General features: G+C 35.3%; 1 protein-coding gene across 1 annotated transcript in view; it reads right to left on the minus strand.

Annotated features, from left to right (window-relative positions):
* DIAPH2 (diaphanous related formin 2) overlaps nucleotides 1-25310 on the minus strand; it is a 239813-nt gene that overhangs the window by 122762 nt on the left and 91741 nt on the right. Inside the window, exons 22-23 of the mRNA XM_086756069.1 lie at nucleotides 19393-19632; nucleotides 10308-10437 (exon numbers count right to left, since the gene is read on the minus strand). Coding sequence (XP_086612195.1) covers nucleotides 10308-10437; nucleotides 19393-19632 — 370 coding nt within the window. The remainder of the gene's footprint in view (nucleotides 1-10307; nucleotides 10438-19392; nucleotides 19633-25310) is intronic.

The following is a 25310-nucleotide window of genomic DNA, read 5'->3' on the forward strand; positions in this document are numbered from 1 at the left end:
GGTTTCCCAATCTGTACCAAACTGGATCAGACTGGCCCCTTACTCAGCAGTACGAAAAGGCTGGCCCGTGGAGAGCTGCTGCAACTCTTAGCATGGAAAGAAATACAGCACCTGTAACACGTGTACCTCAAATCACTGTAACAATAGGATTTATGAGACAGAGGAAAAATCCAATACCAGAAATTAAATATGAATGTATCAACTAACTAAGGCCTTATCACACAAAATCATTATGAACTTAGAGGATTAATATAAACAAGGTGAATATGAAGTTATGCACATTAATATATTGCCAGATTCTTCTTCACCTCAGTGGAAGACTAATGTAAGCATCTAGATTTATCAATATTCTCTCAGCACAAATACTGAACAAAGCTCAGTTATTCATGCATCATTAAATCTACAACTGATTAAAAGATTATTTTGTATCTTATTATTTATTTATAATGAATCCATAGTCATTGAAGAGAAGGCACAATACGATTTTGACATGAACACTGATAATTTTTTTTTTCTTCACTTTACTATTTTCCCTATATTGATTCCTCCACTGTAAAAAAAAAAAAAAAAAGATCCCATCCACTTATTTCGGAGAAAGCAGTTGCGCTGCACACAAAGGAAGGCTCAGTCAATGTCTGGTAGACCACTTTAGACCTAGAAAAACGCTACAAGCAACTAATCTCACTTTAATGTCAAATGCTAGCTGGTCCCCACAGTCAAGCTAAGCATTTTAGGTTTACAGTAATACAGTAATAGTACCAAAGGACAGACTAATCCTCTCCAAAATGATATTGTGTCAGATAAAGTCCTACCCTATAACAAGGGGTGAGATGATACATTTTTATTAGGTGCAGTGTCTCTTGCGTAATGAATTCAAAGGGTCTCTGATCATGAGGCAAAACAGGGATGGCTCTGTCCACACTTAATACAAACTCTAAAGTGAGAGCCAATTATATAAATGACTTCAGTAAGCAAAGGGAAGTCTATATGAAGCAAATTAAATAGTGGATTTGTAAGTCTAGACAGTATTTATTCCATAACTACATTCTGAGCATACTAATGATTATTTCTTATTGCCTGAGGGCATTGGAAGTAATCTTTCACAAAAGTCTGAAAAACAGTTTGAGGGGAAATGAGTGAGCAAGTACATGATCCACGCAAATTGCAATCATTGATCACTCAGTTCATATCACTAAGCAAATTTGTGTTTATTAAGAAAATTCTGTTGGAGGTAGGTGAACAGTGCTGCTACAGCTTACTTGCCTACCACAGTGTGTGTGTGTGCTTCTGCCTATCTCAGAGTACGCCTGTATATTATATACGTGTGTATACATGTACGTATACTGTAATAAATATCTCTCACAGGTACACATATGTACACATTCATACATGTATTTTTGTGTGATACAGGTGTGCCGTGATATGTATATCTCACAGGCCTGGATGTATATGTACATACATTTACAGATGTGCATACAAACACATACACATATATATACACCTCTGTGATACATACCAGAGTACACCTCTGTCCCACAAAACAACCCATAATTGAAGCTCCATGGCTGAATAGCTTGCAGACTTGAAAGTAGCTCCCTTAACATGTTGTTACTCAAGTAATTAACGTGTCACTATGCAAACTAGAAATCTTTCCTATACACAACTATACCATCTACGGGACAACAGCCATGATCAATCACGTTGCCGCACTTTGATATACACATAAATCATTATGCTAAAAAGGTAAATCCAGCATTAGGAGAATGATCCTGAAAAGCAAGGTACAGATATGGCTTTGGTCGTAATTCCTCCTCAATACTATGAGGAAAAAGAAAAAAAAAAAAAAATTAGATACCATATGCATTTTTCCCTCATCAGACACTAGGTCTTTACTACGTGCTAGTGTGACAGACCCAGAATGAACTTCAGTAGTGAAAATAACTCTCTATTGAAATTTTTTTCCCAGGAAGAAGACTAGACTTAATCATTAGAAGTTCTGAAGAAGAAACTAGATAACAGTCAAGACAGGCGGGATCAGATAAACTCTTAAGATTACATCCAACCAAGCCTACTAACGATAACACGCAAACATTCTTCTTTCCAGACAAACATCATGTGTTCTTAACAGAAGTTACGCAGAAGAAAAGAAGTATTGAAAAGTAGATTATCAGGACAACCATGTTTAAATTTCAAAGCAGAATTCCAAATATGGCAAATAAAATTATTAAGTTGATAAGCGTAAAAGAAATGTCAGAAATGCTCAAGAGTGGAAGTTGAAATAACTTGGGATGGAAAATACTAGAGTATCCCAACTAGCCAGGGCACATCACCATCCTCTTCTTCCAAAAAAGCATAAACTTTCTAACACAAACTACTTATGCTTAGCAGTCAACACATCATGCATAACACTTCTTTTTTCCTGTATATCTTCCACAGATTTTTCCCTGAATCATTTAAAGTTTACAAAAAACACCAACCCTGCCCAAATGGTAATGTTTTGTTTATATATTACAACAATGTACTGTAAATGAAAACATGGAATTTGAAAAAGCTTCAAAATAGAATTTTTAACAGATACATTTCACACATAGACATGTGCATTTGTACTTCTAATTTGCATGTTAAAACTTCATTCACTATCAGGGTCTCTGCATTTTAGTTGTCTTACCACAAAATTGATAAAGAATGGTGAACCGAGGCAATGATTTAGCTATGCTTTATGATTTCAGACTTCTACAATAAATTCATTATCCTTAGTTAATCAAAGACAAAGCAATTGTGCATTGATACTATTGTTCTGTCCATTTGCAAGCAGAGGTGAACCACAATGTTAAGGTAAGACACTTGTTACAAGTCCAGCCCCAAGTAGCTTTTCACATTAAGAGTTTAATGAGAGATTCAGTCTAACACACCGATTATCTTTCAGTCTGACATTATGTTTAATGAGGCATGCATGTGCAGAAGCTCTAGATTGCAATATTGTTCTCAGTCTATAGAGAAAAAGGAAGGAGACTTATCAACCCTCATCCAAAAACATCTCAACTAGGATCAAGATCTAAAATCATCACAATGAAGATGTCTAACAAATGCATATGACATTTTCATATGTCTTATCACAGAAATAAAACAGATCTATCCAGTACAATTTAAGAAAAGGATGACAGATTTTAAACACACATCTGGAAAAAAACTACACCAGACAAGCTAAGAAGTTATAAAAACAATTTTCTGGTACAAACTATGAACAGATTTTCAGCTTCTCAGAACAACAATAAGTCATCTACAGTGAGGAAATTTAATTTAAATATTACACACACTGCAAATGCCATTAACAAGCTTGCCTTGACAAGTGAGATGGTGGGGAAAAAAACCAACCCCAAACATTGCCTGTTAGGCCTAAAATCAGAATCATCGTAAGCAGCATGTCATCTCTCCTCTAGAGCTAAGGGAATTGCAAACAGTACTCGTCATCCTGAAACCCTCAATAACAAAAAGAGAAATTCTGTATATACAGAATGGTCCTCTGGTTTAGGGAATCTATCTGCTTGTGTCTGTTACAGCAATTACATGCCTATGTACATGTTTTAAGAATAAAAGAGTAATTCTGATGCATGTAATACAACTTAAGACATTAAGAACCAATTATAAAAGACAAACAGTGCCTTACTACTATCACTACTGACAAAAGCCAGTTGTTAAAACTCCTTTCCACAGCACAGCAGAGTATCAAGTCATTGGTAACTCCCAGGTGACAGTACTAGAACACAAAATCCCTTCCTTTCCTTGGACAGACCATATTATCCAACTCACTGCTGACTCAAAATTGTTTACTTCTGAAGGTCAAATTAACTGGCAGCAAAAGATCAGTTTTATGAAAAAGAAAAAACTCTGAGCCCATGAGATTCCTTCTGGTTGAATGCTGACAAGTGTTAGGCTTATTTTTGTAACCTGCATAAATTCTGCGTGTGCCAGCTTCCTCCTTTCTCTGAACTCTGTCAGTACCAGCCTTTTCAACTAACCTGTCAGATTTACCTCACTATGAGGAAACTGTAAGCAACAGTACATTGCAGAATACAATCTTTATCAGTTGAATGTGAACTGACTTTTCACACGATTAAAAACCTTTCACAAAACAGACGCCTCAATTCCAGAACCACAACCAGAAGCACTGGAGGTGATCAGCGAGAACAGCATCGTGTCCAGTAGCACTCCCCTGGCAATACGGGTCTCTCCTGCAGAGCACTCCAGAAACTCAGTTTGCATTGACGTTAATTTAATTACAAATGTCTTTCAAGATCTCAAAAGTTAATTTTGAAAACAAAGCTTATAATTACAAAATTAAACAAGCTCACTGAAGTAAAACTTCCTGACAAAAGTAAAAGGGAAATTGCAAGTGAGGCAAGAGAAAGAAGCAACTAGACTTTGACATTCTATTCATTGCATCCAGATTCAGAAGTGTTAACTGAAGATACTAAATTGTGCTGCATTTATTTCAGAGGTCCATATTTTGCACTGTCCCTATTTCCCCATAGTCCAGCTCTGCTTGGTTTCTGTATCAAACTGGTATACACATGCTGTCATTCACTGGGAAGCAGCTACGGCCCACTACATTCAGTGGTGCACGTATGCAAAATTTGCAGAAAGTAAGAAAGATAAAGAAAGAGAAGGAGAAAAGCTTTTGTAACACAAACTATCTGCTGTTACTAAAATCTCAGTAAAGAAGGCGTTGAGCAACTTCATCCAACAGATCTCCCTTCAGGCTCTCAACTTTCCAATTCACTGAAGTGCAAGTCATGCTGCCAGAGGCGTAACAACCTTTCTTACATCACTGAAAGAGTGAATTCATGAACGGATAAGGAGAAAAAGAAAGGAATAGGTGCTGTTTTGTAGCTTTCACCTCTCTAGCAGCTGGTATTAAGGACTTGTAAATGGATTACATAATTTGAGAAGTCATTTAAAAGCAGTCTTCAAAACTGAATTGGTTTAACTACAGTCAGAAAGTCTTAAATGCTTTAATTTCTTTAATAAGCAACAGCCCATGAGAGTCATTTGAGCTATTCTTTAATTTTGCCCTTGATATTTGCACTTCAGGGAGAGAAGTGGATCCTTAAAATGCATGCCACGCAAAGGAACATTGTTTAATGTAGAATCCAAACTGTAGCTTCAAAACGTAGCTTTAGAATTCAGAATTATCATGATTTTGCATATCATTTATTACACACGAGAAGATAGCAACTAAATAAATGCTCAAAATCTTGACAGACTGGGAAAATTTAGTAAGCAATTTTGCAGACTGTAAGCCAACCAAGAATCCTACTGAGTCTCCAACGGGATCTCTTTCAGAAATGGGACCTTAGAACTACAATACAAAAATTATCTGAAGTCTTTGCTTTCCCGTGTTCTTCACTGGCACTTGTCAATGAAGGAGAACACATCTGTCAAAAAACTTTTAATGAGATGATGCATAAGCTACCATCAATATGGCGATTCTATATGCAAAACCAGGAGTGAAAATACTAGAGACAAGTCCTCTAGCGTTTGATCTACCTAACTGCCTATTTACCACATTCAGAAAAACACACTGAGAGAGTTTTTGACACTTTATGTGAATGAAAAGAACGATAGAAGTCACTATACAGTGTAAGAATGACTTTTGATTATGATGCAAAATGCCAACTTCAGATTCCATTATGGAGAGAAAAGTCACAGATGCTGGCATTAAATTTCTCATGCCAGAAGGCACCGTCTATTTTATATCCACTAATGTGCCAGATTGGGCAAAATCTGTTCCAGTAATTTAAACTGTGCAAGGTGGAAAACACTGCAGATCTCTTCGTAAAAACAGTTTCTTCTCCTGCAATGAACTATAAAACTTTTGTTTGACAGAAAAATGACTACTACTTATGAATATGTTTTAAATTGCTATACTTTAAAGCAACAATGGCACAGAACGTTTGGAAATGTTTTCCTCACTCTAAAATTATGGCACTAAATCACAATGAAGTACCTGTACAGAATTTAAAAATTTATATTTTCTTATAGTATTTTAATAATTATTAAGTATATACATATTTGCATTCCACAATGCTTCTGATGGCTAACGTCCTTTCTGGAGATGTCTCAACCATCAGAACCACATGCTTGCAAATTAAAGAAATAAATTTTTTGTGCCAACATAAGTGAAAAATCTGCGTTCCTGTTATTAGTACTTTCTAGTCTACTACCCAGACATAATTCACCTCCCTCAAGGCATCTTTCACTGGATTTACTCAGAATGCTCTGTTTCTTTTAACAACACTTGAAATGACTTATTAAGTGGTATACATTTATATCAGGCACAGAATTCTGTACGTTAAGCATTGGAAAAAACCCTCATTTGTGACGAAGACTGCATCCACAGTTAAGCTCAGCCCTTCACTTGGAGTTTAGGTGTTCTTGGGAGTCCTACACAATTGCTCAGCTAACCCCAAAACCCATGCTCCATCTATACATATGAAGCATTACTTTACCTTGTTCAAGGTGTCAGGAGAACATATAGAATGGTCAACGGCCAACTACAGACACCAGCACTCTACATCCACTCGTTTCTGAAATAAACACCACTGGGTGCAAACAGAAGCTCACAGAACTTCGTGTGACTCTGCACAGCCTAGGGACTCCCAGCCTTGGCAGACAAAGCAGGCAGGTAACGTAAGTATGCCAAGAACTGTTCAATTTAGGAGGAGCTGGACACAATGTTCAGCTGATAAAGATATGGTTATGTTTTATGGTAAATAAAGGCATTTAAATGTTTAAACCATGAACTGTGTGCTTCGTAACTGTTTATCTTTTAAAATCTGAAATTAAAGTGGTGTTATAAAATACACAGCCAATGTTTCCCCTCTTAATTTTACGTGTTACGTATTCCTTATGATTTCCAAGTTCAAAAATATGTATCTTATCTAAGGAATTCCAAGTTACACTTTTTACAATATTATTTTGTCTAGAAATCCCAAACTTGTCATCTAACTTCAGTAAGATACCTCTTGGTTTTGTTTTGAAGTTTTGTTTGTCTGAACTTGCAGAAAAGGATGGGAATTTGTCAGGGGTTTAATAAAATCACAGATCGTAAGACGGAAAGAGCAAATACCATGAAAAGTATCAACTGGAATAACAAGCAAAGTTAAGAAGGTAGAAATACAAATGAAGGCTTTGCATAGTTTCCACTGCAGTGGAACAAGAGGAAAACTGCAGACTGGGGGACAGTAAGTGAATATCACTTCCATCAAAGAATCCAGCTTGTCACAATCTTTTCCTTTATTGGTTTTCCTTTCATACAGTCTGCCTCAAGTAAGAAGGAATGCTCTTCCAATAATCTCTTTATAGTTAATCAGCTTGACCTTTGCTTATACTTTCCAAATTAAAACTGCTTCCTAATTTATTTTTGCTTTTCATAAACCTCTAGGTTGATCTTCCATCTTTAAAAAGATAAAATATTTTATTATACCGAATATCAGATTATTGAAGATTTTACTACATGCATGGGCAGTTCATCTAATCCCATTGACCTTTCCATATTAAAATCCAGTTTTATGCTTTATCTGCTATTTGTTAAAAAAAAAAAATACATCCGTTGTTCAGATGCTGGTTCTTTATTCTTGTATGAAAATTAAAGCAAACCAGGACTTTCCTTTTATTTACATGGAACTGAGAGAATGCACCCAAGATTTTTTGAAAGTATAGTTCAAACTACAAGGCTGCCTTCTGCCTAAAAAGTAAGCAGCATACATCTCAAGTAATCAGACTGTCACCTCTTTTACTCATATTTCCTTACTTAAAATTCATACAGAAATAATATTTGGTGGCAGATATAATTAAGTGATGTTAATGCCATAATATCTGCAGCCAATTTATTCCATAAGAAGCCTCCTACAGGAAAAATAAACCTAAATCTGTCCCTGAAATCACTGATTTGTAAAATAGCAAACAATAAATAGAAAGTGAAAATCTTCTCTTCCACACAAAGCATATTAACTACGCACACAGAAAAAAAAACCCACACATGACAGAGAAGACGAACATTACAATTAAACCAAACATCAAAAAGTACCATGGGGAACAGTTGAAGCAAGTTGCACAAATCACATGCATTCTGCCAAAAATCTGCTTTGTTACAGAAAGCAAAGAAGGGCTGAAAGGGAAGTTTTGGTCATAATAAATGAACAGTAATCTATGCTTCCGATAAATAGTCAGGACTGTTTACAGGAAACTTAATGAGCTTTTATCTTACAAAATGGAACAAATTTAACTGTATTAAAGCCTTTTTCATATATATTCTAATCATCAGGATTATTTGTGACTTTGCTCCCATTAGTAGGCTCTCTTTTGCATGCTATAGATTAACTAAACTTTACTAATCCTCTGGTTTAATTCCTCAAGTCAACTTAGAAAACAGAACCGTTGAATCAAACTATAAAAATCTCAAAACTGCAAAGTAAAGTGTTAGCCACAGGAGAAAATTAATAGAAGATCATCAAATGTGCCTAGTAAACCATAAGGCTTCGTAAAGAATTTAACAAGAGATGCAGGAAGAAAAAGCTTAAATTTAAAAAAGAAAAAAAAAAATAACCTCCAGAAAATAATTATTAAGTGGTAGAAAACATTTCTGGAAGTTAGGTAAGATGACAAACTACTATTTGCATAAATAAAATTAATCACCATGTTACTCTACCATAGGTCCTTGTGAACACACTGGTCAGACCAGTGACACTTACTCTGTAAAGGTTAGGGGAGAAAAGGTAAAAAAAAAAAAACAAAAAAAATTCCGTTTAAGGAAGTTATCTGACTCCGTATCAGAGGCCATGAACAGAAATAATCAATCAACAGAAAAACTAACAGTAATTGTAATTACTGTTCTTTGTGTAATAGCCGTAATGGTGCTCAGATGGAAGTAGCCAGCTGTACACTGTTTAAGCATGCACCTTGACAGATGTATAGATGTGTATACACACGCATCTGTGTCTATATATACATATATATGTGTGTGGTACACTCACGACAGTAATGTACAGGTTATCTCTTCAGTCTCTATACTGCCTTAAAACACTATACCTTCCTAACCTGATGTAGACAGATCAGCTTCATTTTGTCAATAGGCATTCATGCCAATGAAGCATTCATCACCAAGGAGGAAAGTGAAACATGGAGACATTTAAACAATCAAAATAAAATTTTGTTTATATGCAGAAAAAAACACCATTGGAAGGTCCTTGTAAAGTTTGAGAAATAGCAAAAAAATTGTATGACAATGACAATCACATAAATCTGTGAATGAGTCAGAGAAGAAATAACAGTATAGTTAGGTTGATTGATGAACTATTCGCCAAGGCTTTGGGGAAACGAGTTCTGCTCTCACTAGAATGACATCTAAGGTAGAAGATGACAAACTGAAAGAAAATGATGGTCTAATTTAAAAAAATATCAATCTTACAGCTAACCACCGTGCTGAAGAGAAACACTGACTGATAACACTGGGGAAATAAGGAGACAAGAATTTGCTGGACCTGGATAGAGCTAGTGGAGATGTGTATCCAACTCCTTTTCCCCTCCCTTTCCTTTAGTATTTTTGTGCTCCTCCAAGTATTTATTTTCTGATGAGCGAGTAACGCCCAATCAAAATAAAACAGTGTTATCTTCATCAGCCACTACCACATAGCCTTTGCACACAGCTAAACAGCAAGCGCACCAAGCAGCACAGTGTTTTCACATAAGAAGATATCCAACAGCAAATGAATTTCTATCAGATTCACTGGACTATACTGCTGACTGACCAAGAATAAAATCAGTATTAATCATTGACTGCATAGTATAATTAAACTATATTTCACATGCAGTCTGAGAACATTAGAAAGTGTATTTGTTTTCTCTATTCAGGTGTTGGTCAAGAGTTAAAATGAAACCATACTGTGCACGTACGCACACGCACACACACAAGTGTTCACTTTCAAGCACGACTTCAAAGGCTTAACAGTAAGCTAAACATCATCATTACACTGCTTACACAACTTCCAATATGTGATTTTTCTAAGTATTTAACTGAAGTAAGTTGTATTACTTCCACAACCTACTAGAGAAGAAGAGAAGTTAGTTTATTACTGGTTTTCCCCTCCTCACTTTTTCTCAGGTCAATAAATACCAGAAAAGCAAAACCCACGTGGATTATCAATGCTTACGGGTTACATAATCCTACAATCTAAAATGAAATGTTGGAAGTATTTAATGTCAAGGCAAAAAGCTATTACCTTTAGGTGTTTTATCTATTTGCTTACCTTTACTTGCACTTTCAACGTGCTGCAACTCATCTGGAAATTTTAAGATGTCCCGGTAATTCTCCTCACAGATTTCAGCCAGAAAATGCAATAAGGTTGTTTTCTGATCTGATGACTTAGTATCTCGAATCTAAAAAGTGAAAACAGGGAAACAAAGGGAAAAAATATAACTTTTTTTGGTAAAATGTTTAAGTAAAGTCAATAGCAGAGATGTTAATTCATTAGCAAAAAGTTAGCCACATTAGTTGCCTGCAAATGAAACAAATTACTTACATGAAATTTCTGTAATTCTTTACAATTTAAGACTACAAAGGGAATCTATCTCTATGCTGTACTTTAAAAAAAAAATAATTAATTATGCTGAGAACAAAAATTGAAGACTTCCCATAAAATTCTGAGATTTTAGCAACACGAGTTCAAAATGCTGTGATAGAAAAAAAAGCTGTGAACAGAGATTAAACAGAACAGAATTTCCTTCATTCTTCCAATATCCTCCACTGCCAGATTTCTAAAGGAATTCCTCCAAAATGCTGCATAGTTGGACAGCATGCTAAAAGTCAGAACTTGCTCTTTTACCAGTAAAGATAAAGAAACTCCTTGTCACAAATCCACAATTTTTTTTCTGCAGCAAAATCTAAAGCATACTGCTTTATCCTGACGACTTTCAGACAAATTGTACACAGACACATGAAATAAATGCACCCCACCTTACTGGAATACAAAATTACAATAGAAAAGCAAAGGTAATCTTAACTGCCAGTAAAGGAAATTTAGTACATCCAGTTTTATTTAGGAAAAGCCGCATGAAAATTGTGCACAGTGCTAAAAATAGGTAATTGCATATTTTCACTGTCCTCTCAACTGCATAGGCAATTTTTAGAGGTCCGAAATAAAGGAGTTTTCTTGAAGGTGATAAGACTCTGGTCTCCATTAACTCATGTGCATTAACTGCTACCATCAGTTTATTGTTCTTAAAAAATAATTCTGAAGTCACTGTTAAAATACAGGGCTAGTGGCAAATTTCCAAGAAAATACAGATGCGGCTAAATCCCACGGCAGAGTGCATGTGTATACACAAAGGAACATCATGAACTTAAGAGAATGAGAAAATGAATTTAAGTCCAAATTTAGTTTCTCCATTTTTATGCAGACACAAAGAATGAACGTCTGAGCTGACTGAAGATTTAGTGGAAGTACAGATTACCCCTTATTGCCAAAGGCAACAGAGACAGTAGGTGCATGCAAGAGTTTGAGATTAGTGTACCGCACTTTTTAAAGAGAATTAGTATTACAAGTATATCTGTAAAGATATTTTTAACCACATTTTCCTAACTCATCTAGTACAGTTCTTATACAGAAGTAAGTTACAACATACACAACAAATGAAATCAAGGATTTATTTAAGAAGAATACGTAAATGTGCGTGTAAAATCTCCTATTTGTTTTCTCATTCTCTAAATCACTAGAAGTTCTAATTCTATAATCCTCATGACAGGCTTGCCATCGATGTTCAATTTAATACAGGCCTTTCAGCTTTAAGGATTACCCTGTTAAGAATAAATGAGTGCAGTCAAAAAACAGGCTTTTAAAAAATACAAGGTATTTAGGCAATTAAGAATGCAATTTAATTCATACCGATTCGGTGATTAAAGACTAAACAATGCTCAGAATGGTATGCAGTTAAAAGGTTTTAATGTGTTATGTACATAGAAGTTTTTCCAACTTGAAAAAAAATAGTAGATTTAGTGGCTAAACATCTGCAAGGCAAAAAGAAATTGCATTTCAATTTGTCTGTGAACAAGAACTGTGGGATTTGCAGTCTTTGATCCCTCTGACATCGTCAAGTGGATAAAGCATTTTTTTTTTCCCCTAAATGGACAAAACTATTTTGCCTTCAGATTACAAATGAAACATGTTTTGTCACCAACAGCAACATCACATTAACAAGAGTTTATATCAGCACCTGCTGAGTTGTTTAAAACCAGTAGTAAACAGTCACTCAGATCTGAAACAACTCTGTCAAATTCCCTTCTCAGGCCCAGTCAAGAAACAGGCCTCAGCCACATTCACCCATGTTCTCAATAGCTGAGAGACATGACAAATAACTGTTAGCTCTGTTTGATCTTTAGAATCTATATATATGCACTTTAAATATCAAGCCTACTAACACAATGAGAAGGTAAGGAAGACAGGTGTTTCCTGAGCGCAGTTTAACAGAGATTTAAATATAAAAATAGAAATGAAAGACAGGAGCTGGAATGCTAACAGCAGCGTGGCTGTGTCTTCACATTCTCTGAATTCACACAGTACATTTGTATTCAGGGTAAATTATTTGTCTTCCCTTTTTATTTTTGGGTAGAATTTAACAATCTTACTTTATGGAAAAGACAACTCTGGGTATTTTGAATTTAAAAGTCACCTTTTAAGAAAGTGAATTTTGTTTTTTTTCATATCTAGTTAAAGTATCCCTAGTTTCAATTTAAGACCCCTGTTTCTCATTCTTTTGCTGTATACTTTACTAAGAAGCTTGGCTCCACCTTTACAGTAACCTATTGGGTATTTGGAGGCTGCCACAGGTCCCCAAACCTTTGTTTCTCTGGACTGGACAAGCCCAGGTCCATCAGCTTTCCTCAGCGCTTCAGCCGTTGACCAGCTTGGTGGTCATACACAACACAAGTTTATCAATCAAAAATATGTTTTTGTACAGAATATTGAATGCTATGCTCCCTATGCAACCCAGCAAATTCTGAGTTAAGGGCAAAAAAAAAAAGATACTACTTGTGACCTCCTGACTACCTATCAATGAAGGCAGCTGCCAGGGCATGCTGCTGATGCATCTTCTTCCACTCGCAGACTCCAGCTTTTCTGCTGTTGCTTCCTACTCTCAAGACAACATCTTTGCAGCAGTTTAAGCCCACCCTAAGTGCACGACTTGGTATGCAGCACATCACAACATCGCTACATTAAGTACAAAATCAACTTTACAAGACTATTATTGCCCTTCAGCATAAAGCTAAATTGTCCTTTCGTAAGCAAGAGCTCTGGAAAAGGGCAAGTTTACAATGCTAGACTTACAAACAGCACACACTTACGGCCTCTGTTACATTAAAAGGTTAATAAACAGAAAATCAAGACTAAGTATCTAGTTTCCAATAAAAAGACTACTACTTACAACAAGAACTCAGGCAGTTGATGTTTAGTCCATGTCTTTTCAACTAAAGAAATGTCTTATTTGGGTTAGTACACTTAAGTACTAAATTCCAAGTGATATTACGGATTCATAGAGAAGCAAACAAGAAAAAAGGACATTCATTTCACAGAGTCTTGTTAAGAGTTCCAGCCTCATGAGCATAGTACGTATGGACACAGGCCAGTGCAAAAGATGTTCCCTTTGCAAAGGAAAAGGCGGATGGTACAAAAGGTTACATCTTTAGAAGTAGCCAGAATTTCCTTGCTATTGGCCTAGATATGTTAAATAACAAAACAAGTTAAAAAAAAAGGATTTTGCTTCCCATGTAATAAGTACATGTACTGGAACAGAAGTTTGTGAATCCTGAAAATCCCTGCCACTCAAACATTTTTGCATTATGCCCTCTGTATTTTCATCCTCCTAAGTCTCAAAGCATTACCATATTAGAGAAGTCATAACAACTCCCTGAGACTTGGTAAACCAACAAACCTCACCAACAGTAACGGAATTCACCATCTGGAACAGATATAATTGCTTTAACTCTACATCTTCAGTAGTGTTAACACACTGGAACATAAAAGCTTTCCCAGAGCACTGTCTGTATATATGGCATTTGCAGAACACCAAAAACACATGTCACTGACTTCAGGTTTTCCAAATATATCTATTTATAAACAAGACACTAACATTGTGGTATTAAATTTTTCAAATATAGGTTTTGATTGTATGTCCTTTGTTTATCTGAGAGACAGAATTTGGCAATAAGATATTTAATAAAAAAAAAAAAAAATCAGTGGATCAGCATAGGCTTCAGAAGCATCTTCCAGCTGAATGCTGAAGCATCAGTTTGAGTGGTCAACGCCATCAGATTCATTGTTTGGGAAAGGATTAAAGACTAACGTACACAAAGCATAATAGTCACTGCACACCCATTCAAATCAAGTAACACAGAGTAAGACGTTTAGGTCTGTAGCTCATAAATGACATCAATGTAACAAAAATCATGCATTATAATATTTAAAACACACAAATCATACTATAAACTACTACCAGAACTATTTTTTTTTTAAATTTACAGGTACTGTTGGAATAAGTTTTCAGGTGTGAGGGCTAAAAGTTACAGCTAATGTAAGGAAAAAATTATCTATGTTTTAACTACCACTAGAGTGACATTTGATTACTACAGCTATAAAAAAAAAGCTATTATTTTTTTTATGCGATTATGGAACTTTCCATATCCTAAAAATCTTTCCCATCTTAACAGAAAAGGGGCTGGTAGACAATAAATATACACTAGTCAGTACTACTCAAACTAGACAAACAGCTTATCTTATACTATTTGCACAAGAAGTAATGTAATATTATTTATTACAAAAACATTGATCCAGTTAGAATACTATAATTTTTTTTGTATTAAAAGAGAGGGAGGTTTGTTGTTAGTCTTTACACTAATTTACACAAAAAAAAACAAAAGCAGAAGTTGTACCCTACATATGCCTAAATCAAAACTTTTATTTAAATTAAATTTCTGTCTGCCATAACTTTATAGAACTTGATAAGAGATAGTAATTGCTGCAATCAGGTTCAGAATAGCAGTTGGATCATTTGTACACATTAAACAACCACAACAACTGGTAAAAAAATTACCTTTAGTGAATAACTACAGCAGCCTCCCTGAACTTTATTATTTTTTTCTGCCACATTTGTATTTTCAGAGCACTTAACACGGAGGCAATCACAACCGCTCTAACGCGTACTTCAGAGGAGCTGCTACTGCTTGCAGCCTTGATACAGCGCATGAATTCTAATTACAATCTCTCTTATCTGAACAGAATTAAGTTCTCTGTCTTCTGCCAAAGGTTGTTTACAAATCATTTCTTTATTCAATAACATCATACACTGCAATATAACATCCAGAAAGATAATCTGTTTTTAAGGATTTGCAATTACTATACAAGCATTAGCTTTTTAGCTAGGACCAGACATGTTGGAATTCATGCTTTCTTTTCTTTATTTTCCTTACAATGCTTTAACAGAAGTTGTTACACAATAACAGATTTCTGTGTGCAAAATCACTAGCTCTGTTTTAAGAATATTTTACAAAAATAAACATTTATTCCAGATCAATACCTGTCCTTTTTATTTCATTTTTTCAGTCATATAACGTGAAGTACTACATCTCCTAAACAGATAATTTTAGGATCGTTCAAGGATGAACACAAAAAAAAAACCCCAAACAATAGGAAAATTATATTTTATTGAAAAGGGAATTCATCACATCAGGTTACCTCATCATTTAAATACCTCTATGCATTTTCTGCACACAGAAATGTGTACACATACATGTGTGTTGTACCTTGCTAACAGCTGGCTCAAAAAAAAAATTAAAGGTCTCCTATCATGGATAGAAAGTCCACATTAAAGACAGTTTAAATCAGTGGTGTAAAAAAAAAAAAAACAAAAAAAAACAAAAAAAACACAAACCAAACCACAAACAAAAAAAAACTTACAAACATCAAGCCTTTAAAAGCCGTCGATCAAACATCCACTGGTTTGATTCCCCTTATCCGAATGTGTTATCCAGTTACATTTTCTGAGATTTAAATCCTTGGTTTCGTGCAAAACATCAGCCTACATTAAAAACCAGCTAAAAACTAACATGAGTTACAGTAGCTAGATTTATTATATTTTCTGTTCGTGTAACAGCTAAAGTCCTTCCAAAACAACAATATTCAGAGGACAATATGGGTTTTTAACTTCGATCTTACTTTGTCCCAACCAGTACCTACCAGGGAGAGTGACCAAAAAGAGTCAAAGTTAGACAAAGAAATGTCCAACAAGACCAAACAGATAGTCTTGCTTAAATTCAAAACTCCTATTGAAGCAGTTCTTTCTTTAGGCAAGTAATGTTTAAAACTGGTAAGAAATTATTCTCCTTGTTCTAAAGCTGGGGGGGGGGGGGGAGACTTAGCAGTTTTCATGGCAATCAAAACAAAAATTTGGACTGAACTTCTAACAATGTACCTGACAGTATGGAAGAGTGACTTTAAATTGCAACATCCTACTGCTTATCATGGTTCTGTATATAAAAAAAAAAAAAAAAACAGGGCACAAAATATTACACAAAATACTAAAATAAGTTAGTAATTTTTATGCTTTACAGGAATTCTATCAAAATGCAAAATAAAGACTCCCAGATTTGTCTAGAAAAGCTTGAAGACAGAAATATGCTGCCTGGGAGAAGAAAAAATGTCACTTGAAAATTGAAGGAAGACCTTTAATATGGTAACAGTGCCTTCTCAAATTGCCAGCACACACACACAAAAAAGTCTTTCAATGGTCACAGAGTCTTTAAAATTCAGTAGCATCCAGATGCTCCAGAGCAAAAACACGTAAGCCACAAAACACTAGCTACTTTGCTCTTGCTGTTAGATGTCACTTATTTCTTACTGTCTTCTTCAGGCAATATAAATTAGAAATTTTAATTTGCACTATGATTTTGGTGAACAGGACGATACAATCACCCTACCATGCTTACACATATAGAAGTTTTAACTTTCACAGTGAAGGTCAATTACTGGCCAACAATCATAGATTTGAAGACTGTTTGAATAATGTAATAAAGCTGATAAGTGGCTGTAGACCACTATTAAACCCGGTGCTTATAGTAGATATCATCACCTGATAAAGTTTAATAATTTTTACTACTCAAAACAGTTAACAAAAGCCTGTCAGACTGTACTCTTAGTTAATAACACGAAGCCAACAAAGCCATCTTAATACTTTGGGTAAAAAATAGGAGGGCAGAATTCAAAAACTATTGAACAAAGGAACTTAATGCAATTATCAGTGGAAAATAACCAATGCATAAAGACAGTCGTTACACAAATGTAAATTTGGATTCTTAACAGTAGTTTTAAAAAATCCATTGTGAATATAACTGTGTAAATACCTCTTATTTATAAAACTAAACATCAATGGAGTAGAAGGTTACTTCTGTAAATGTGATACTAAAGCTTAAGTACAGGTATGTAACCATTAGGGAAAAAATAGCTCTTGCAAAAGCATATTATTATAATGATCTGATTCAAATTAGAATGGCAAATATAGAAAGCAATTTAAATTGCAGCTTCAAGTACCAGAAAATATCTTCAAACTTGAGTAATAAACAATAAATTTAAATTGCAGACAACATACATGTCACACTGTCCACAGAAACTTATCTACATGCCCATTAAGTTAAGTGCCTTGTTCTGAGTCTGGAACTTGGAAGTGATAATTCACAAGGTTTAATCAATATGTAGAGCTACTAATGACACAATTTCAGGTCCAGATTTTGGTGAAACCTTTGTTTTTTCTCCAGCAATCATCACTGTCCTCGTGATTATTTTATTTTTAGACATCACCTTGTAACAAAATACACCTAATACCTCTGCAACAGCACAGTCAGCATTTTATTACGGAGAATATTTATATATTTTTTCTAATCTCACAGGGAGAAAAAAAAAAAAAAAAAAAACGAACACTTTCCTCAGAAATATCTATCTTGAGAACAAAAAAAAAGTAATGAAGTTAATAAATAGACTTTGTTTCTGAGGGCAAGGCTCAATTAAATAGTCACAGATTTTTGTCTCAGTTATTTTAAATGGAATTTAGCTGTAAGCACAGATAGTTATGCTTCAGCAATTATTCAGTTCAGTAGAGAACAATTTGCACTATTAGTCAATCTAAATTAGCTGTGTCAACATCTGTGGGATTTGCACTGACAGCGATTCATAAATCTATCACCTGGAACACGGGAATACCTTCTCAAATCCATGTTATGCTGGAGTACCATTCACGCGCCGTCATCATTTCCCATCCCCCTCACCAACAAGTAGTTTTTTACTTAAAACTTCAATTTCCTTTTAGATTCCACTACTACTGAAAAGAAAACGCAGCACTAGATTTATGAAAAAAATGCTTCAACTTGGTCTCTCTTTAAAAAAGTTATTTAAGAATGAAAGTACTTCTGAAGTGATGGTTTTCATTTTAGCACAAGTTAGCAACATCTTTGTATTAAATTAGAACAAGCAGAGTCTTTCTCTACTGAAATACGTGAGATCAAACTTGCTGTGTATTTAACCCCCCAAGGTTAAATTTCCTTGAGGTACACATCAGATTTCCTCATGGTGCCCAAAAACAGGACTTGAAACCTGGACTCTCTGATTAGACCAAACGAAAAATAACTGAAAAATTCCTCTGCAAGATTAATGCCAACTTTTTTTTTTTAATATTTACAAATGTTGCATCCCTTTATTCTAAAGATCCTTTCAAAGGTACTTGACAAACTGAAATGGTCGAGTTCAGATCAACGCCTTTACACACATTTTACCATATAAATAAACAAGCATTGCAGATTAAATTCTGACTGCTATAGATTCTGAAGTTCTCGTTGCATTCCATATTTTGCCACCACAATCGAAGTTAAACCTAGGATAACAATGTCCATGTTTAATCCCAAATACTTATTTCACTGACACTGCTTGAAGCATAGCTGGATAGAAGATGGGGAAAAAACCCAAGTAGCTAGAGCTATTTAACATACTGTGTTCTATGTATATTCTATTGACAAGATGACAGTTGAACAAATTCAGATGAAAGAAGCTGTTCTACTTACATACTCCAGAAAGACTTAGAACAGACTTAATTCAAACAACAGCCTTAAGTCGCCATTGTGCTGAGAAAGAAAGCTATAGCAGGGGACCATCCTAGAAATGTTTACTCTGTATCTGTCTATCCATTATTAAAAATGGAGGTGTAATCAATAAGCTACACTGATGGAATGTTTTTTTCTCTGTTTAGGGTACTTTCAGATGTCATGAGTTTCATGACAGTTTTATAGCTTCATCTTACCTTGCAAAGAAAACTGATGTTAAACCCAAGAGACTGTGCGTTTCTGGAGCCAGAGTTCATGTAGTTTCCAAGGAACAGCACTAACTCTAAAAGCTTACTAAAGCTTTCACTCTTCTTCAGCTCTTCACAAGCCAGCGTAACGGCCATGATGTCAGGTTTGATATTGTTTACGTGCTCTTCAAACATAAGCCTGAACAGGATCCCATTGAGACGCGACCGTAACATTTTCACTGAACTCATCTACGAAATAAGAAACATTAAATCAGATCATAAGAAACAGAAAGCTTACATATATAAAATAGCTGATATTAAAAAAAAACAATGTTGTGCAGCCAGCAACTACAGTTTTAGTATGTTTTCATCCCCTGTTTTGTATTTCCAGGGAGCCGTACCTGCCCACAGTTATTTTCCTCAAACCATACACATTCCCTGAAAACATTCAGTGAAGCCATACATTGCACAGAGTGCCTTGTGTTACCAAACTATTTAACTTGTGAATTCCAAACTCACTGCCAATAAACGCACACTGCCAAAACTCTTCCTCCCAACAAAGAAAATGGAAGCCAGTCCCACCAGTTAACAAGAACTGAAGATCAGCCTGAAGGTACACATGGCAAACATTTCGTCATCTTTTCAGTGAAGATACCCTCGAACTCTGATAGTTATCTGTTCCCTAAAACTAAGCTTCTCCATTTTTATTCCTTCAGAAATAGTACAACAGTCCCTCAAGCGCGTGCTGACACCAGCACAAACGCAAACACTTAAGTCTGATTAAACTAAAGAAATATACTTTCCATTTTCAGACTCTCTTACTGGCATGACGCACAGCTCTCAACTTGCTCTTGGCCACTGGGAGAGTAATAGGGGAGAGACACAATGAATTCTCAAGGACCCTTGAGGAAGAGGACACGGGAATATCGAAGTGAGTTTGAGACACAGGAGATAAAGCTTCACTAGTCAGATGTTTATATAAAGCCAGATCACATTAGTACTACTGTTTATGAAATATTTTCTGCCATTGTACTGGGTTCTGTTCCGTTATTATCTACACTCACAATAAGTTATAGAATAAATAACATTAATCGTAACAGTATTGATAGCTACCAAACAAGCTCAAAGGTATTTTAACGACACACTATGATACATATTCAATCCTAAGACTTTTCAAGTTCATGCTATCAAAAAACTCCAGTCTGTGTAGCCAAAAAAAAATAATTAGATTCAGTAGGTGGATGAAGAAGTTTTGGCTAAAATACCTGACAGTAAGTTCTATACAGAAAAGCAATATACCCAGAGACACTAAAGTAAGGATATAGTACTGGTGTACTCTTCCAGTTCTCATCCCATGACATCATATTTTACAGGCAACACACTGCCTGTTTTTCCATCTCTTGTCTCTTTGTCCTTTTAAACAATTTTTGTTAAAGTACTGCCCACGATACCATCACTTTTATGTTTGAGACTTTCTAAAAGGTCGTTTAGGACTAATTCCTTTCTGATCTCATGAAAAGATGGAAGGTTAAAAATCACAGCGTTATAACATGGTAAATTACAGAGATACTGACAAGTGTCTACAATATTGATCCATTAGTTTAAATCCCCAAGACCAATTTCATTACACTAGCTACCGAAATATGTCCCATATCTTTCCTATTTTGCACACGTGATCAGTGAAATTTCCTCCTACTTAGCAGCAGACTATAATTCACAAGAGATTTAAATTTAAGAGAAAAGTATGTACCGAAAATTTTTAATCCAATTAAAAATTTTCATTTAAATGCAAGAATTATTACCTTCCAAATCTAACTCCTAATTTTAATTAGCAGAATACAGACAGATTTCTCCCCCAATGTATTCACTATCAGTGGTGTTCCTGAAGCACTTTGTCCCCCTGAAAGAAAAGCTTTGTTATGTGACAAATCACAGATGTCTACTATCAAAACAGAAAGAGTTTTACATGCTCATCTCTCTGTTGCCCAAAGCTTTACCGTGGCTTCTCGGGGAACTACGATTTTTCTACTGGTGTTATCTGCCCGACAGCTACCAGAAGCAGCAGCAATAACTTTCACAGGGAAGACTTGGGTGGCCTGAATAACGATCAATTCATAGTAAAATGAACATAAATATGAAGGCACTCCAGATGGTCTCCAACAATTCAAATGATCAGATTGGAATGAGGAAAAGGAAAGGATCAGAAAACCAGCGTTTCAGCATAATCTTTTTTTATACATCTCCATTGTCAGAAATTTCTCTGTGAGCCTCTATAAGCCAACATCATGCAAAGTCTTGAAACATTATTCTTCTAATCATTCTATATTTAAGCAATATCGTACTGAAAACATCTGCCTTGAAAGGATCTACCTTCGCTGAGCTGCAGTAGATGGAAGCTAAAATTAACCACATAATTTGCTTCAACTTTTGTAGAACAATCTCCAATTACTGATTTTACTGAAAATGGCACAAAAAAAAAGGTGTCAAAAGCTTTAGATCCTGAAAACAGAGTGTAAAAAAAAGACGTATAAGCCAACCAAACAGCATGACTGTGAAGAATAATCCTTTAAAACACTTCAGCCAATTTGTACTTTGTTTCTTGTTTTAATGCTGTGAAGCCTCATGGAACACTATTTATTTGCTTTGCAAGGTAGTTTGACTACCAAATCAGCAGTAAGTTTTAATTTCATTTGCTGATCTGCATAATATTTTAAAAGCATCTTGACAATTTCATAATAGCTGTTCCAAGTGGGTTGTCTCCTTAGAATTCAAAGTATTTTTAAATACATTATGGCTCTTCATGTACCAATAAAGATGACCACAAATGCTATTTTATTTCCTCCTTCCCCACTTGCCCTGGTGTCTTTTTCACATACATGTTTCTAAACGTGTTCAATGGCTGATAAACATACTGAACTTAGAGGAATCTTCTAAAAATACATAAAGTGCAAAGATTATATTTGCTGAGAAAAACATCAAATTGTTTATAGTTCTACAGAACTAGTGCCAAAGGCATATAAGAAATAACAGACTCAAACAAACACATGTAATAACAGGCATTAGCTTCCACCACAAACAGTTCAAGCAGCAAGAAAAAACAGACATTTCTTCTCCAGCTAACTGCGAGCACTGGACTGCACGTCATTATTTCCCCTCCTGAGCTTTCATAAAGGTCCTTGTCTCAATTCTCTATCTAATCAAGTTCTTCATTCAGTTCTTTATTTTTTATTATCTTCATTCAATTCTCAAGCCTTGTATTAAAACTAGGATCAAGGGTTACTGGAGAAAGAGGCAAAAACCACAATTAAATTTGCCTCAATTCCAGAGGAAAAAAAAAAACGACAACCCTATAATACAAATTTGTCAACTTACTCAGGGTCTTACCTACAATATATGGAACAGTTGTCCTTATTTTTCCTAGCAGTGTTCTAAAAAGACTAATTCTTCAGCACCTCTATAAACTACAATGAGGCAAAACAAGTGACAAATAAATTCAATTGAAAGTGACTGAATGACTCTAAGCCAATGCAGGTGCAACAAACTTGTACAAATCTTGCCGGTTCATCTGCCTCTCACCGAGGACTGTTCAGGACAGCTGCAGCAAACAGGGGCACAGAATCTACCAGTCTCTACAACTGCAGTGAAACTTATCCCCTTGCATTAACAATGAAATCACTGATAATCTAGTTCTTAACAGCTGAAGAAGTTTTGTATTCACTAGAAACCAGCAAAAGACCACTCCTGCTTTTCCAGAACACACTCCAGAAAGGGAATTCTTTGGTCAGTTCCAGTCACTTATCTCACTGGTTCACTAAAGAGTTATTAACCAAAATTTGCACTGCATAATTGTGGGATGATCTTTTTAAAAGTGGTAACATTCTTATCTCAATACATATTAAATACTACTGAACACAGTCTTTCTGCCTTCTATTCCTAAACATATTCTTCTTAACATCAAGGTTAAGATCACTATTAATGCAAAACTCTGAAATTTATTTGACATATAGCCAAAAAAGTCAAGCTAAAAGCTAAATTTCAGCTGCATTCCTTCCACTTTAGGGGACTATTCAATTAAAAGAAAATTGGAAACAAATCTAGCATTTTAGTAGTATCAATGGATTTAGGAGGCCTCTAAAAATAAGACAGCATCACTAACCATAAGGAAATGTAATATTTTTTATTAAACCAGATGGTAAAGTTGAATAAGCAAACAAGCTTCAGGAAAGTTAGTCCTTTCGTAAGGCAAACATCACCATTTGGAGATGTTTGACTAAGCAGTTTTTTCCTAATTAATGCTCCATTAAATTCTTATTAATTCTTTCTCAACTTTTTTAGTTTGTAATTCCTTAAAAGAACAGATAAATAAACAAGTGGTCATGACTATATTAGTACTGTCAGAAAATAAGGATACTTCAATGACTTTTTCAATGCATTCAATTGAAAAAACAAAGACCGTTTAGTTTCACTCCAGTAGTAATCCTAAAGCAGATAAATGCACGATCCTCAGATATACAAGACAAGCAAAAGAGATGATACAGTTTCCGAAGTGACTTTTACGTATAGTTGCATAGTTTTCTGGGAAGGAAACTGCCAGCAGAATCAGAATAAAAGACTACAAGAAAGAACCAATCATGCCACTATATAAAAAGAACGAGGAAGCAAGAGTAAGTACCAGCCCTAACCAACAGACATCTGATTTTAAAACCCCAGAAATATCTGACAGCACCAAAAACCCAAGGCTACTCCTCCCATTTCAAGAGGTTTTCAGGTATCCATCAGTAAAACATAAATCGACATGAACTCAAACTCTGGTAAAAAATGTAGTAAGTACACTTACAATCTAAACATACTTAATACACACTACTTGTATATTGGCAACTTCATTAAATGCGTCTGTTTTAGCACTACATCAAGATAAATCAAAATAACTATTCCTTCCAATCTGTCGTCTTCTGAATTGGAGGTAAATAACCTTCTGAATATGAGAACAAAAACATTCTCTAAGTGCTTCTTAAGTTTTGTAGTATTTCAGTAATTTGATGACAGAAAACTTAGTTTTTGCACTGTCATTTATACCCACTGTGCAGCCAATTCACATACAAACAGTTAAATTGCAATATCACTCACATTCTTTCATTATCAACTGCATACTCATCCAACCAAGATGAAGCCCAATGCGTGGCAAATAATTAAACAGACTTATTTTTTGCAGGTTTTCTTTACTTTATGAAAAACAGTTCCACTGTCTTGGATCAGCCTTTTGATATCTATAATAATTACACCTTAAACTTATTTTCAGTCTTTCGTTTCCAGCAACATTAGCATATACCCAAAAATGAAAAGGCCATTAGTCAACTACAACCAAATTAGTGCAAAATGCAAAACCTGATCTTGCCTGGCCTATGCCCTGCCAAAATTTCAGACTGGTGATTAATGAAGTTGCAGACATTAATGAATCTCTCTCATAATACCTGCTGCACAGAGGGGAAACCGGGGAAATAATTTTAACAACAACAAAAAAAAAAAAAAAAAAAAAAGGAAAAAAAAAAACGAGCAGATCATCTCTGCATAAGTTGTCAGGTATAATTACCCCAGTTCTTCAAAATGGTATGTTTCTATGCCTAGGAAAAGCAAACAAACCTTGAGAGTAACAGAATAAACTTTGACGAATCCTGTTATACTGGGTCTGGCTGAGATGGAGTGAATTGTTATTCACAGCTGCCTACAGAGCGTTGTGGTTTAGATTTGCGACCAAAACAATTCTATTAGCACAGCAGTGCTTTAGCTACTGCTGAACTCTCTGCACGGTGTCAAAGCCGTGAGCCGCTTCTCACTGCGCATAACCCAGTGCACACACTGGGAGCATGCAAGAGGTTGGGATGGGACACGACCAGTCAAACGACCCAAACTAACCAAAGAGATATCCC

This window comes from Chlamydotis macqueenii, chromosome 11 (assembly GCF_036417535.1).
Source record: "Chlamydotis macqueenii isolate bChlMac1 chromosome 11, bChlMac1.mat, whole genome shotgun sequence".
Lineage (NCBI taxonomy): Eukaryota > Metazoa > Chordata > Aves > Otidiformes > Otididae > Chlamydotis > Chlamydotis macqueenii.